Genomic DNA, 17,359 nt, shown 5'->3' on the forward strand with positions numbered 1-17,359 from the left:
TGTAATTAAGTTTTTAAAATGAAAATATTTTTAGATTTCCTCATGTTTAATTAGGACAGATACTTCAGCCTCATTTACAGATGTGAAAATGCCCAAAATATTTCAGCAGCTTAAGCCCTTTCTCCACGTTGCATTTAAACAGTCAGTTTCTGAGAGCTGCTTTTTGCCTCAAAGTTATTTAAAGTCTCATCTTGCCATTAAGTTACACTATGAATAATCTAGAGTTCAGGTTCATACATGGTAATTGGTAATTTTAAATTCCAGAACAGAAGAATTCAAAACTAATCCTTATGTTACCTCGAAAAAAAATAGTTATTTTTTAATCGATAGAAAATAACTTGGTCCAAAGTAGAACCATGAGGTTTTTTAAAAATAAGCCGCCTCTATAACATTCAGCTCAAATTCATAAAAACAAATACACAAAATGACATTTAGCTGCAAGATCACATTTCTGTAAAGATAAACTGTAAGCTCTGCACAGCCATTGCTACCAAATGCTGTTTATCCGAGCTTTAAATTCTACTCCCAAATTTGAATAGACTGCAGAGCTCTAGCAGTGTTGCAGAGGAGCAATATCAAAATATGCTCCTCCTGGGTCTAAAACCCACAAGTTACTTCAGCTTCTGCTAAGAATTGAGGGATTTTTCTAAAAAGTTGAATAGAGAGAGTAAATAAATAAATAAATACATTATCTACCTTCATAACCTTTATTTTCCTGAAAGCAAACTGCGTCCATCATTTGTAACTTGACTTTCCATAAAAGTAACAGTTCATAAAAATCTGTGAAACTACTACCGGGAACAAACAAATTAAACAATGACAGTGTAATAAAATAAAACTGCTGTTATACTCCTATGGTAGAATTGCTTCTTCGCTGGGATTAATACATCTTGCAGAAAACAATTTTAAATAATGTGTAACATATGGATTCAGCTTTTATTATTCTTCTAAAAGAAGACAATTATATTTATGTGATAAACTGTTCAGTGTTAGTAGCATAATGTTTATATTACTGGCCACTTAAATAGTCTTTGGCATAGTTTTATAAGGAACAGAAGCCTCCAGATCTTTTGAAATCCATCTTACAAAGTAAGTCCTGTCTGTTACTGGAATGCAATGGTTTTACATAGTTTTCTTGCTGGAAAAAAAACCCATACTGCAGGTAATCTCGTTGTTAAACTGCATGCATGAGAAACTTTCTGATGTTTTAGCTACAATTCATAGGGCATTTTAAAGCTTTCTAATGAAAAGTACGAAAGCCTCGTAGCTGCTGGGAAATAGGAGCAAAAGAAAGAAGAAAAGCAGCTTTCAATTTTAACTTTTTGGGAATGAATGATGATGCTACGCTGTTTTCTGTAGTAAAGCTTTTTAAGGTGTTTTTCTTAATCTCCTCACTTTTATAAGCAGCTCATTCCTACACTCTCTTATTTTGCTGGAGTTTACATTTAAGAAAAGAGTGAGTTTCGGGTAGTTTTCAAGGAGCTGCTTTTGTCCCCATTATATTCCTGATAATTTTCAAAGGGATTACATAGAAACTATAGAAGTATTTATCTCTATATCTTCCAGTATTTCTTAGTTGAAACTCCATGCATTTCAAAAGGGAATAGGAATGTGTCACCAAATAAATATTTTCTGTTGCTGCTGTGTACAGAGATTTTTATTGTAAGCATTGCCGGCAGCAGCCTTTCTGCATTGCTGGAATTTTGCTATCCTGTGTGTCATTCAGATAACAAGATCATTTGGAAAAATTATGCAGGGGGAGAGGATGTATTTATTTAGGTTTACAAAAAAAAAAAAGGAAAAGGAAAAAGGGAAAAAAGAATTATCAGTTTGGGGAATGTTACTGTCCTCATTTTTCACTCCTGAAGTAGAAGTTTACTATTTTCTGTTCTCCATTTCTTGATTGTTTTAAAAGTTGGGGTTGTTAACAAAAGATAAAGTGAAGGGTATATCAGTTTAAAGAGTGTAACCTAATGGAAGTGAAATCTGCATATTCAGTTAATTTGGGATTTATTATCCCGGCAACTAGACTTAAAATTTTCTAAAATCGTGTTGACTGAAGACTTGAGAACAGTACGAGTGGATGACTGCCCCCACCCCCATTCTTAAAAGAAAACCTGTGCCTGCTGCTTCCAATTTAGTGCAATCATGCCTCTTACTGGCCAATACAAGATGCAGCATTAGCTGTCACATGCAAATGAGTATTCATGGAGACTTTGAAATGTGCAATAAAGAATAAAGACATGCATTCTGTGAATAATTGTTTTCTTTTATAAAACTGGATCCAAAAGGGAGTGCCATTTCACCCACAGTCTATAGCCTTTCTATGGTTACAATCTGCTGTTGAAGCCAGATATTAGAAATGAAGTGTGGATAAATGGATAGAAACGAAGTGTGGATAAATGGAGGACTCCAGTTTCCTGTGCTGTCAATCTTTCACAATACTACGTTTGCTTAGCAAGAAATAATCCAACACATGTTTGTGTTTCTTGCTATCTTGCATTCTCTTCCAACTGGGACTTTTAAATGCATAGGGATGTATAATAAAGTTGTCCACCTCATATGAGCTTTTTTTGTGTACAAAACCCAACCTAAATTCTTCATTTCTAGCAGCACAGATATACAAAATTACATAGTGCAAGTTTCACTAAAAACAAAGTCTTTCAAAGCTCTCTGATATCACTTAACAGGATGAGATAGCTCAGATTTTTAGGGCCTGTTTAGACACAGGGTGGGAAAGAACCCCCAGAAAGCTCTATGCAGATACAGGCACGCATCTGCGGAGCTGTGAATAGCCAAGCTGAGCAGACACACACACACCTATTCACCCAGACTGCAGCCAGAAAGTCTGCTAGAGAACAAACAGCCATCCACTTGTATTTATATTAAATCATGCCATTGCGTGGCCCTATCTTCTGCTGGCAGAACCCCAAGTGCTTAATCCAGTAGTGAGCAGATATTTGAATTGCAGCACCTTTGCAGCCAACCGAAGTAGATGAGCTGCGAGAAGTGCTTCAGTAAGTTCAGACTTGACCAAGATGGCACCAGGTGTGGATAAAACTCATCAGCCAGTAGGAAAAACGAATTCTAAGGATAAATGTTGTACCATGAGGAGGTCCGACCAGTGCAAGCGCACATGGAGCTCAGCAGAGGGGAAATCATAGAATCACTAGGTTGGAAAGGACCTACGAGATCATTGAGTCCAGCCATTCCTAACAATCCCTAAACCATGCTCCTCAGCACCTCATCCACCCATCCTTTAAACGCCTCCAGGGAATCCAGTGCCTTGGACTAGGTTTAATCTCAAACCTGGAGGATTCTTCTGAGTCGGGGCTTTTCAGCAGGCAGGATGTGGCCCTACAGGAGTCCCAGAGAGGCAGTCAGAGAGCTGGGAGGCATTACATTTTTCCCTTAGTCTAAAATAAATAATTCCTCGTTGCCCTGTTTACTACGTACCTTTGCTTTTCAAGGGCAATCCCTTGAACCACAGGCACACACATACGAACACGGAAGAAATTAATCACAGGCATTATCATTGCAATTGATGTAATTATTATAAACAGAGGCATAAAGCTGCGAGGGGGAATCTGGAGATGTTCCACTCGTGTAAGGAAGGATACCTGCCTGCAAGAGCTCAGCAAGTTTACCATAACCATCCCTTGGGTGCCTGCTTGCTCCCGTGATGCACGGTGGCAGGCAGACAGCTGATTCTTTGTACAGTTTGGTCTGTATTGCACTTCCTAAGGGAGCCGAAAAGAGGATGACCCTGGGGCTAGGACAAAGCATCTGAAAAAAAGGAGATTTGGTTTGTATTCCTGAATCATCACAAACTTCCTTAGGCACGTTACTCAGCTTCTCATATTCCTACTTACCAAATATAGCTAGCAATATTTTGGTATCTCAGAGATTTTAGCACAAGCCCTGCAACATGCATATCTGCTCATATATTATCTTCAAGCAGACATTTTCAGAAGTGACTAGAAAATACTGAGTGCAAACACACAGCTCCATGAGGCTTAGTCATGCAAAACACAATGCGTGGTGATGCATCCCTGAGACCACAGGAATGAAAACCAGAACCTCGTTCACATGTAAAACGTACTTGCGGATCCTCAAGGACCAGGTCTCTTTACTCTGTAGCCCCTGTACAGAGGAATTAAATCAGATTATTCATGGATCTCTGCACCACTGTCCATTGCACAGGTGGAGGTGCATCATAGGGGAGACGCACATTTGAAGATCTAATTTGGCTTTGCAGTATTCTGAGCCCCAAATCCACGTTTCAGAGGGTGACTACAGCCTTATCTGCAGTCTCTGTACACAGTAGGGACTTGGCAAATGGAGTTTGGTGAAATGGCACGGCGCACTACATAGGAGACTGACTATAAATCAACAGATTTTGGCTCTGCTCCTGGCTCTGTCACTGATTTACCATGGAAACTTGGGCAAATCTTTTACTCTCCCTATCCTTCATTTTCTGTCCCGATAACGTAAAGATAATGAAGCTCTTTTGAGATCTAGAGATGTTAAGTGCTAAGTGCATTTTATTAACATTAATAGCGCCCAACCGAGAGGATGCTGTATAGCACTAGCCTGTCTGCCCCCAGAAAACAGATTGGTGTAGGGAAAGTGTGCATTTGTTAAGGAGCTTAGACATTGCTCATTCCTATAATACTTCCACAACACGCAGGAACAAGATCTGACCCACTAAAGAAAAAGGGGAAAAAAAAACCACCATAAGGAGAAAATTTCTAATATGACCTGTCATCTTGTTTCTAGCCTAAGAAAACTTGGGGATTTGCTTGAGATTATCAGTGTTTCTGTGTGTGGTTATTATACTCAGCCACAACCACAGCTCTCACAACTTGTGGTGGAGACCACGTCCATTAGTAGGCATTAATCACCATTTTATACACTCCAGTTCAGCTATCACTGAAAAGACATTTATTTGATGCACTTAGTTATATCCAATCATGATTTATCTGTCAAAGAATTTTAAAATAAGTTAATAATACTGAATTATATTCTAACTCTTGTATTTACAGGACCATAGTATATTTCAATGTATATTTTTCAAATGCCATCTAACGTGCTTTGTTATTTTATGCTTCAGTTTTCAATGTTTCTGCTCAAATATGTATCACAACAAACACAGTAGAGTTATGAAGAATTTATTATTAATGCAAGTTTTTTCCTATGCTGAAGACAGAAGAACTTTGTTGTGCATGTTATAAAATGTTAAATATTAGAATTATTTAAAGTTAATAGGATGCCAAAGAAAATGACTAATAATACATTATACAATTAGATGCCTTTCATATTAGTGAATCCATTAACAAAATAAAATACATTGAAACAGAAGAGTTCTGATTTGCAATTTTTAGCAAGGATTGCCCATGTGTAAAGCTAAATTATTTATTCATTTTTTTTAAAAAAACTGCTGGATACATCAGTTTGCAATTATTTGCATTATGTTTGAATGCTTTATCATGTGGCTCTGATTCAAAACTACGTATCTCTGAGCTGCTTTAGTATCTTCATTTGTGCAAAGCACTAAGCATGGAATAAACAAAAGTAAGTTTCTTTCCCTTGATTCAGCAGGACATACCACAAGTCCTCAGTATTGCTCCTTCAACTGTTTAGGGTGTTATTCTTTAGCTCAAATATCCTCATACAGAGTTTCACATCTCTAGTTTGCCCTCCCAAGTGTATCTGTTCTTCTAGATAGGATTAATTCCCTCCTGTCTCACCCGCATAGATGTCAAGTCAGGTATTGCACAGCTTGGCCTGAATTTATTCAGATCTTATTGAGTACTGTTTTTCTTACTACTGGATACTACTTATTTTGAAACCAATTATGTTGTGTCTTCAGTTGATATCAACGTTATCCTTGAACAAAACACTTAACTTTTCTTACAGTAAGAAATAGCTTTTAGCACCAGTGATAATCTTCTAGTCATTTTTCTTCTGCATTTTCCTTTTATTTTCACATCACGCTGTCTCTAGAAAGCATCCAGCACCAGCTAAAGAAAGTTCCACCAAAAGCAAGTAATCTCCTCCTCCTCGCATCCATCTTCTCTTCACTGCTGCTATCTACTTAATTAAGTCATTCTCAATCTTCTGTATCATAAGCACATAATGTTGGTTGATGGAAATGTGTTTTGAAATCCCTGTTTGTTTGTTTTTTAATTATCTGATTACACTGGAAAAAAAAAAATCTCTCCTTGGTATACTGAAATGAGTAAAAATCAGCAATAGCACTCTGTCTTTTTCGCTTTCAAGAGATTTTTTTTTCACCTACTCAATCCAGTCTTTACAGTCCATGGGATTTAAAAGTCTGATGGACCCAAATATAGATAAGCTTGGTAACATCGTTTTAAAACTGGTTTCAGGTTAAAGATGCCCCTTATTATGGCCTTTACAGGGCATGTGGAGGTGAGGAATGCCACACTTGGGGTCTTCTGTCACCCCAAAATACCTCCTTTCCATATATTTCCCAGTGTTGGCCCAGGGTGCAACTCATGGATGAGCCAAGTATCCCGTGTTAAGTCAACTGGTAATCAGAGACAAAAGGTGTACACAACAGGGACACAGAAAAGGCTTATAAACTAGTAGATTTGGCTGCACCTTGGACACTGCTTGTGAAGTAGAAGGGCAAAAATACTAGAAAATACTTATTTCATTATATTCAATTCTCCACATCCCTATTATATCAAAATTTTACCATAGTTATGCTGTATAAACAATACTAGTGATTAGAAGGAGAGGCAGTGCATTTAAGTTAGAACCACAGATTCGTAGGTTGATTTCAAAAGTAATATTCTCATAAGTCACTTTGAGGCGTTTGTCCACATGAAGGGTTTTGATGAGGCTCAGATTATTACAGCAGTGTTGGGAAACGGGACCTTTGATCTCAAGAGATCTGAACAAACCCTGTTACTTTCACTGACAACAGGCACGCTACAGACTGAATAGTGTTAACGTTCAGATGAGAGCTGAAAACCCAAGTGAGAGCTACGCTACATTCTCACTTTTCAGACTCTAGCATCATGCATAACTTTGAAATTAAAATACAGTCTGACTACCTCTCTAAGTGTTTAAATTAATATGTTTGATAACCCCTAAAATAATAAGCCTGAAGTGCAAACTAAGACTTGCAAAAGGAGAAAGCAGTGTCTCTTTCACTATATTTATGTATCCAGCAAGTTTTTGTTCAGGACAATGAGATACAACAATTTCCTGTATCAGGATTCCTTAAAGCTCCTCTTTAAAAAAAAAAATTATATTTTTCCAATTAAATACATATACAATAATTTTTTACATGCATATTTGATGGGATTTTTATTTTAAAGGGACATGTCAATGGTCTAGTCAAGAAAAACTACTCCTTTTCCTATATATGGGCACCTAGTGCTTCTTAAATACTCTAAGACATCTCACCTGACTTCTAGCATCCAGTCTCCAAGAGTATAACTCTTCTGTATGTCTGCTACTAGACCTATCAGCCTTGTGAGGGTCAAGCTAATACTCAATATCCTCTCAAATGGCAGTATATATCAATTATTAGGTATTTGAAGACACAGATGTCCAAAGAATATCTTAAAAGAGGGTACTTTCCAGGACTGTGATAATTTGCTCATGCAAGAAATTCCACTTAATTACACAATAATGCAGTTTGTTTTTTTAAAAGAACAAGATATAAAAGACAGGACTATTCAATTCTAAACCCATTTAAAAAAAAAAAAAAGAAGATGGTATGAATGTCCTGAAAATCTGTTAAGAAAACTAACTTAGTATACCAGGAATATAATCCTAAGAAAGACTATATCCACAAATGAGACAGTCAATAAAAGAACATAGGTTTCCTCACAGAAGAAAAAGTGACCATGGAAGATGTAATTTAGATTTTTTTCCCCCTCTTCTTTTTGACTTTGTTTCCTTCCTAGATTTGCTGTTTCCAGTTTGGCCCCCAGAGATGGCCCAGTTTGCTCCACAGAGCTCTTTCCTCCTACTAAAATATACCAATAGAGTTCAACAGTTAAATGTATTACCAAAGTCTCCACAGCCAACATCACTCACTCATCATAAATACAACAGTATTTATGGATTTCCCAGTTCTCTACATACAGGAGACCACAAATACCATGATAAAGTCTAATTCCATGGTGTGGTAACTTCTCAACCCATGCCACCCTGCATAATGTACATCCACATATAACATTACTCTTTTGGTTACAGACCAAAACATGGTTGCATGTTCATATTTGTCCGCTTGTAATACATACAAACCACAGAATTACAGAAAGTGACCACAGGAGAAGAAAAACTACCCCAAATATTAGGCCACGCCATGATCTTGTCAGACATCGAACACTGAAATTTAGGCAAGGACTGTGGGGCTTAGTTCTCCAGGGTATCCATTCCCTGGCAATGCAAGAGCATCCCACGCAAAACACCTTTGACACTTGGTTCAGTTTATCTATAAATAAGCCTGGCAACCAGCAGCTACTGGAGATAATTCCACCATCCTAAAAATCATGGTTAGAAAGTTTTCCCTTTAATACATTTAACAAATGACTCAATAAATTATTTCCTCTCCTTGTTATTTTGGAGCTCTGTCGAATGGTATTTCCTGTAGCATTACTATCAGAACAACAAACCCAAACAAAGAGTCACCCGTGACAACGAAGAACATCCCAAACAAAAAAAAAAAGGCAATCCCTTGCTACAGAATGCAAAACTACAGTCCTTCTCAGTGTCTAAATAACACTCCTTGAGGGGTTATCAAGAAGCTCTTCAACTTCTTGAAGTGTTACTAAGCAAAAAGCTATTGTAAGGCAAATAGAGCCATGGTTAGAAAAGAAATAAAAGGCGCGTCTTAAATGCTTGATCATGCAATACATGCCATAAAATCCACGGTATGTTTGTGGCTTACCACACTAACCTAGTTTACTGCCTCTTCTGCCCCATTCTACCAACTTATTCATCACACTGTTGAAAAGAAAATCATGACAATACCATTGGTAAGAGAAATTGTACAGTGTCTAGAGCTACGGATTGGGCAACAAAGACACATAATTCTGACTATATTCTCTCTTTTTTCCTGAGAACAAAATAAGTTACATTGGAAAAGCATTAATATACTGGCTCTATCACCCCACCCCCTTTTTTTTTCTATAGGATGCACAATAGTTACAAAATAATTCAAAGCAGTGGTTGAAATATTAGTATTTCCATCAGGTTTTATCACCTGACTTATTTATAAATCTCTGTCTACGGTACTACACTTCACCCCCTTCCCCTCTGGAAAGAGAAGAGAAAGATTTGGAAACCACACCTTCTTTGGAATACAAAAACCTTTCTGCATCTTAAAATAGATACCTTCACACAGAGAGAAAAAGGAAGAACACACATGAGTAACATGCACATATTAATTGATTCACCAACTACTATGGACTCAATTAAAGTATTCTGTTGTCAGAATTTTAAAGCTTGGAGGAGAAAAAAAAAAAAGAAATTCTTGGCTACAGCTCGGCATATGCAGGTCTTAACCCAGAAACAAGCTGTTTTATAATTATTTCTGAAAATTGCTTCAGTCCATTTTATTTTCCGTGCTTGCCTGGGAAGTGTGAAAAAGAAAGAAAAAACTATTTTTGACTCAAGGCTTTCAAGACATTCTCAGCTAGCAAGTAACCCAGTTTGAGCCTGATATTTCCGACATGAACTTTGGACCACTCTTACTGGTTTCTCAGCGAGCCTGGTTACACGAATAATGTTGGCAGAAGTGAGGAAGGCTTTGCTGTCTGGGCCATACTTGATCACAGGGAGAATGTCACCACGGCTGGAGGGTGGCTTTAAGGTTAGACCCCAACATGTTCATGTGTTTCTTATCATACTCATGTATGCCTGAAAAAATACAATCAATAACCTCTTAAAAAACCTAAAAAAAATGCATGAGATAGCAGGATACAATGCAACGGGAAATCTCACTAATGCACGTGCACAATAAATTAAAGACCCACAAACAAAAAATAGAAAGTGGCTGCAAGGGAGAACCAATCTCTTTGTTATTTTTTTTCCCCAGTCATCCTTGCTGCAGTTTTAAATAAAGCCCTCAATAATTGTCTTAGACCTTCATGTTCATAGCTGCTTTCTGGAAGTTGGTAGCCGACAGAGGACCTGCTCTTCTCTGCCCACAGAGTTTTTGTTACAGCAAAACCAGAGCTGATGGCTGTCTTTGAAATGGATATATTGGGTCAGTAGAAATGCTTGCTTTTGGGGTTTTTTTTTCTCTCTTTTTTTCCCTCATTTTAAAGAAATAAAGTCACAAAAAGAAGCTGCTTCTTTTTCTTTTCTTTTTTTTTTTAGCTCTTTGTTTGATTTTCCCCCCTCACTCAGGTCCCTCCTTTATTTTTTTTCCTCCTTTCTCTCTCTCTTTTTTTTTTCTTCCTCCCAAATGCTTATTTCCGAACCACCCAGTCCGTTTGTGCTGACCTGGTGGCTCCATTTCAAAGGCAGCTTCAGTCTTGCGTCAGCTCCACAGGCTCTGCCCACTGAGGCACAGCCAGTTGGGAAACCACTCTTATTCCTGCCAGCCGAGGCTCACGCATATGGTCCAAACAAGATTGTATAACCAGTAATATTAAAAAAAAAAGCCCCAAGGTTTGTTCCTCTTTTCTTATGTTTCATTGATAAGGAACATGTCAGTACAGGTGAACAATTCTGCTGGTTACGAGTATCATCTTTAGCTGTTCATATGGTCTGGACTCTTACTTGTCAATTAGATTAATCCAAACCATTTTACAACAATAAATGTAAGTACAGATGGAATATAAACATATTGAAGATTACTAGTTTTGATGGCTGTTGTTTATTAAATCAAAAATAATGTTGCAATGAGGATTTTGTTGATATTTCAAATGGAAAGGAAAAATAAATAGGAATTATATATTCCTTAGGAAGGAAAAAAAAAAACCAAACAAACCAAAACATCAAAAAAGAAACAAACTACCACACCACAACCTCCAAACGATCCCATGGGTACAAAAAGGCAATGTTTTTACTAACAGTGCCACCTATGAGCTACCTTTAGAGAGGGGATATGGCACCTATAAACTCAAAACACTAGGTATGCTGAAATCCATAAAATTTCCAATTACTGCTTCAGAATTTATTGTGCACATATGGAAAATAATACTTGTAAAAGAGAAAGGGGTTTGTGCCTGGTGCTGTCAATACTGTGAAGGATGGGGTGATTATAAAGCAAATTAACAATACTTTTAAATGTGCATTCACTTATCTTTCCAATTAAATCCTTGTTAAACAACTGCACAGACAGTAATGGTGCTTCTGCAAAGCACTGATCAAGACAGTTTTATTGTAATTTTTACTCTGTAACAATTAATCAAGTAGGCATTTTCTTTATTATTAAATTATTTAGTTAATAAACATTCACAATCGGTTCACGTATTTGCGGTTTAAATTTTACTTTTAATTTTTCTTAAACTGTATTATATTCCAACATATTCTCATAGAAGAAATAAGAGAAATGAATTCTTTTTGCCAAAATATTTTTGTTAACTCGAGGTAATGTCAGGGTAGGAGTAAATTCACCTTTCCCCCCAATGTGGTTACCAATTCAGATATCTGTTTTTTACCATGTTCCATAAGAAATGTACCTTTTTGCAAGGCTGCAGTACCAAGCTTCTGTAAAAAAATCATATTTTTCTCTTCCTTTGGTACATAAGTACAGTAACCAAGCTGTAAAAACACAGTAATTGACCTTTGGATGGTACGTGGTGTTTTGCAGTTAACGCACAAGGTATTCCAAATGAAATAACGGGATGAAAGGTCATCTGTACAGCAAATATCAAGCATTTTGCAAACAAAGCATTGGGTGTAAAGACAATTAGGAACTCTCTTGTATTATGTATGAGCCAACACTTACTGAATGAACCAATAAGTATTGAAATTTGTATTTCTATGGTTAGTTTCCCTGAACATATATGCATTAGGATAGAATCCTAGTGTTTCAGCAATGTGTTATGAACCCTTTATAGCTCCATTTTTTTCAGTTAATTTAGTACTCATGAAAATTGCTTGTTTGACAGTTGTAGAAATTGAATGCCTTTCCAGCTACCCAGCAGATTAGCACATGAGGCATAAAGAAGTAAGCGCCCCCCTCCTCATTCAGGTATCTCTGGTCCTCAAGCACAGATGGTTAACACGATGGGTTTGAGCAGAGCAGGGAGACCCCCCAGAAATTTAAACTCTTACATACCAATAATCCTATGGATAGAGACTCCTCCTTTTTTCTTTGGTTTTTTGCTTCCTCAGGCACTTTTTGGCTCACTGTTGGCCCTCTTGATCAGGCCAGAACCTTGCTTTAAAAAAAGTATGTCCTCCTTGGCCCCAGGTTCATATAGTGGTGCCTAAATGGCCCTGAGCAGTCCCACCTGGGGCTCCCCCACCCCACCCATGGGCTCAGGGCTCCTGTCAGCCCCACCCTGGGGCTCTGAGCCAAAACATCCTTTTAGCAGCATCCTCATATTGTGGAACTGAGTGCACACTTTAAATGGCTTAACGGACCCATTTATAGGACCTTATCCCTTTTCCTACAGGTGTGGATGAGAAGAATATTCTTATAAATATCTCTAAAAGCTTTAATTTACTGAACCTGGTTTAAAAGCAGCAGAAAACCTCCAGATTTTTCATAAAATCCCTAAACAATTGCAACTGTTAGTCCTAAGCAATAGTACAGAAAGAATAAGAGGAGTGGATATCTCCATCTGATGTCTTTGGCTATTATAGAAACCTTTGCCATAGGTTAACAGACAGAAATATTGAATGACCTGTTGCTTATTTTCTACAGCTCAAATTCTTTTAGCACTTGTAGACTAAGAAAAGTTTGAATTTCCTAATGTCAGTATCGGTCCAAACAGTTCCCCCTGTCTTGATTCAGTGATTTGAAAAATGATGACTTAGAGTTTCGAAAGTGCTGAGCGATGTTATAGCCTGGTCCTCTCATGATCAACTGATCTTTTCCGCTCTTAATGGGAAAATAAATCATAGATAAAAGATAATCCTGTTGCACAGAAGCAAAAAAGGTGTGATATCAATAGACTTTTATAGAAAAAGAAAACTCGGTGAAAGGGATAAAGTAAATAAGGTAGTTTGTTCTGCTGATGCTTGTGTTGGCAAGGTCAAAGACCTCCTCAGGAGCTGCCTACCTCAAGAAACGAGAATGAAACACAAAGTCTATTTAGAGAATTTTAAAAAAGATACAAGGCATGTTGTTTGTTTTAATTGTAAACCCATCTTCACCCTAAAAAAAAATCTAGAAATTAAAGGGGGGTGTTAGATTTTTTCTACTCTTGTTTCTTCTTTAATGATAAAGCTGTCAAATCTTAGTTTGTTGTCCTTTCATATTCACCAGTTCTCTCTTATTTCATTTTTGATGCTGCAGATGACATTAACAGTATAAGAGAAGGAGCCAAATAAAGATTTGCTATATTTTAATTAATGATTATTTTAATAAAAATAATTTGCTATGGCAGCCAGCCTAGAGTGTCTTCTATGATCTTTAATTTTCAATGTGATACGTATTATTTATAGCCTATAAATGTAGGTGTAACACAATGGCAAAGCAAGCGGGAAGAAAGAGCCCATTAAGTATTTGGCCTGTGGAAGAACTGATTGCACAGTCAATCTCTGCAATGTAAATAGGCTTTTTCAGAACATTTGTTTGCATTTATAATTAAATTAAACTTTAACTAAACTTAAAAAGAAGTCTCTATGGGAAAATCATATATATATAAATACTGCTTTCCCACTGTTAAGTACAGAAAAACGAAGGTACAGGGTTGAGCCAAGGAGGTCACAATAATTACCGAGTGAAAGTGATGTGTGGAGAGTGAGTTATTAAACATCATCCCAGAGCAGAGCTTTATAGGGCTGGTAAATCAGCGGGCTGGGAGCACAGGCTGGTTTTCCTAGTAACTTTCGTGACTTCATGAAACAGTCTGGAACTGCTACTGTCCTCAGCATCTAATTGTCAGGAAACATTACGCCCTTGAGGACATCAGGTGGAAACAACTATTTCCCTCCCAAGTTCATGTTAAATAAATCCGGCACCCCCTGTCTCCCTGTGGTGGGTTTTACAGGTACACCACGACTCAACTGGCTGTTTCCTAATTGCAAGGCACTACTTAGTGCAGAGTAAAGACATTATTTAAACAATTGAAACAGTGGGCAGCTATTTTAAAGCCATTCTTTGTGTCCATGTTACTTCTTGAACGTTCTGATTTAAAATAACTGGATTATTCTTTAGGGACTGAAAAGCTGGACTCTCCTACTTCCCTTCACATGTCATTGGTGCTGCCCCTGAGGATGGCAGAGTGGCGCAAGGCTTTACCGAAGATGATTATTGGTATTTCTGTAAGGAAAGGCTAAGCACAGGCCTAGCCAAGTATTTTTATAGCTGGGGTTTTAAAAGATGTGTAAGGGTGGCTCAGATGGATGTTATCACTTCCCATTGAATATGTATTGTGTTATGATATAAAATAGACAAGTGCTCTGGTTGTATCAATAAAGACTAACATAAGAAACTGTCATTATCAACTGATACGCAGATTACTGTTCTCCAGGGACATTAGTTTTCTTTGAATTTTTTTGGTCACTCAGTAGGCAGATGTTTTGCACGTGCCCAGTGAAGAAGGGCAGAAAATGCTGGGTTTGCCTCTCTGTCTCCAAACAAAATACAGTGTACAGTCATTTGAAAGCCCAGGCAGACTACATTATCGACACACAAATACCCAACAACCATAAATCTAAGGGAACCCATGTAATGAGTCAAAACCATGAGGCTGATGATTTATTCCGTCTCATTGAATTCCCTGGCATAAATATTGATTCCTCATAAACCAGAGTTCATCCTCCAGTTTCAACTGAAGACAGCAGTGATATGGAGCAGCTGAGGAGGTGGCAAACATCTACTGTTCTCTGAAACCTTCCCTAGACATGTAAATGGAGGCTTCAAGTTTTTATAATCTCTCATATCTCTCAATTTCATGAGAATTTTTGAGCCAAAATTCTTGGTTTATTTAAGGTATAAAATGTATTGAGGAAGTTGTTTTCCAACAGCTACTATCTCCAAAAAAGACATACAATACACAATGTTTCACAGTTCTGGTAATAGTCTCCAGGTAAATTTTAGCAGATTTAATAAAAAGAGGGAAAAAATATTGCAGCGACCTCACATTTATATTAAATCAAAACGGTATAAAGTCTATGATGCATTTTAAGATTTGAGATTTTTCCTCATTTCTGAGAATTTTGTTTCCTCATTAAGTACTATCAGGTGGGTCATTCTCATTGATGATATTTGCTAAGCTACTAAACATGGGGATGTTTAGTCTTTGCCAGGAGTAGTAAGTGTTTGGAGAGATGAATGTATTTGCCGTGCATCCTAATTAGCTACTGATATCAGCTTCCACACCTGTAACAATATCTATTGGTCAATCTGACTTTCATTTAAGTCTTTCATTTCAGTTAAGTCATTTAACTTCTGAGAAAAAGTTCCTTTGTATTTGTGGAAATACACCCATCATATGTGGAATCTGTGGAAATACATTCAGTAAATAAAACCTTATTTATAATGGTTGCTTCTAATTCTGTTTCTTAAGTCCCCCAAATAGTCATCTTTCCTCTTCTCATTTTCCAGGGTCAATTCTTTACCTTTCAAAGCCAGTGATCAGTCTTCCACTGGCTTTGACAGAACCAGTACTCTACTTTTGGTATTTTCTTTTCAGTTCTTTTCAGCACCTTTTTCTCTTTCACTGCTTTCCTTTGGATCTCTGTTCTACTTTTGGTTTTGTTTAACTTTCAACATCCAAACAATCTGCTGCTTTTTCTTTTAATCTCTTTCCTCCCCACCACTCACTTTGATTCTTTGGTTTCTACGTATGTTTTGGTTTTTGTCACCTTATTTCATTTATCCTTTTTCTCCTTTTTTTTTCTTTTTTTTTGTGTTTTATTTTTGTTTGTTTCTCATCTCCTGTTTAACTACTATTTTCTTCTGCTTACTCTGCTGTTTTTTCTCTCTCCTAGCTGACATTTCCCTCTGTGCAATATCTTTCTACCTTCCCTTTGCTCTCTTTTCCGAAACACAGCTCATCATTCTATGCCACTAATGTATAGCAGATTCTGAAATACTGTCATCTGAGACAGTTAAGTACTAAACAAAACATTACCGGGGTGGAGGAATCACTTACCCTGATTGACAACAAATCGTAACTTCTGTATTGTTGCCAGATTGCCGCTAACTCTGTATATTCCATCAACATCTAGACCTGAAAGAGAAACACATATTTCATTTTAGATCATATAAGTATTTTTCTTTGTATGTCTGTCAGGAAGCCAGAAGCACCCTAACAAGTATGAAGAAGAGCAGCGCAGTGAACGACTGAAAAATAATCCACCTGACAACAACTGAAGTGCCTCTTGCCTGATTAAAACAACAATGAAAAATAAAACTCGTAGATTAACTTAAGTGAATACAAAACACCTAACTATAATTATCTTGTAATTCTGTCAGCAGAATACAGTTCTGCAAGGGTATTTCAGTGTGACAGGAAAGGAGGAGCGAATTAGCTCTTCTGCTCATCGAGAAGGACTGTTTGGGATGCAGATGATGCTATACAAGCCTGGCTTAAATGTAGGGTGTTTATATTAACGGTGCTGGTGAACCTTCTCCGTCGGGGGCCTGGGTTTTTCAGACATGAATTTCTGAGGCTCTGACCTTTCTGAAAATAAAGCAGTGAGATACTCACCCTGAAATCATGACGTGCGTGGAGACTACATACAACTACCATTTCTCTACTATATTCTTCATAGCAGCTCAGACAAGTTTGAAGATGAAATTAAATATCCCAAATAGCATATGCCCTGGAGTACGTTTCTTCATTAATATAGGCCATTCTTTTCAAGGACAACCTGACAGTCTTGTTTCTCCGTGCATATCTACTCAAGGTTTATCTTCTAGGTGAAACTAGATGTCATACTCCCTTTTGTGACATATTATCTCCTACAGCAAGCTCTGCTGATATGACTGTTTAAAATAGCACTTCCAGCCCCAGTTGCATAGCTATAGCATTTCAAAGCACATGGGAACTGCTCTCCTTTCCCGGGAGAATTAGCTATTGTGCAACAATGACGGAATCTGCATGCTTAAAAATGGAAAAGACTAAACTGTACATTGTCATTTCACGTTTAAAACTTGCAAGTACATAAGAAGAGAATCTACACACAATAGGATTTTTTTAAGGCTACTCATCACTTGGAACGCAAGTTTTAATTAGCT

At 37.3% G+C, this 17,359-nt stretch overlaps 1 protein-coding gene across 4 annotated transcripts in view; it reads right to left on the reverse strand.

Moving 5' to 3' along the window:
- The window catches only part of ARHGAP15 (Rho GTPase activating protein 15), a 329,586-nt gene that overhangs the window by 90,462 nt on the left and 221,765 nt on the right, over window positions 1-17,359 (reverse strand). For all 4 annotated transcript variants that reach the window (XM_054069943.1, XM_009558976.2, XM_054069945.1 and 1 more), the window contains one exon: window positions 16,272-16,349. In XM_054069943.1, the coding sequence (XP_053925918.1) occupies window positions 16,272-16,349 (78 nt within the window). The remainder of the gene's footprint in view (window positions 1-16,271; window positions 16,350-17,359) is intronic.

Source organism: Cuculus canorus, chromosome 6 (genome assembly GCF_017976375.1).
Source record: "Cuculus canorus isolate bCucCan1 chromosome 6, bCucCan1.pri, whole genome shotgun sequence".
Classification (NCBI taxonomy): domain Eukaryota; kingdom Metazoa; phylum Chordata; class Aves; order Cuculiformes; family Cuculidae; genus Cuculus; species Cuculus canorus.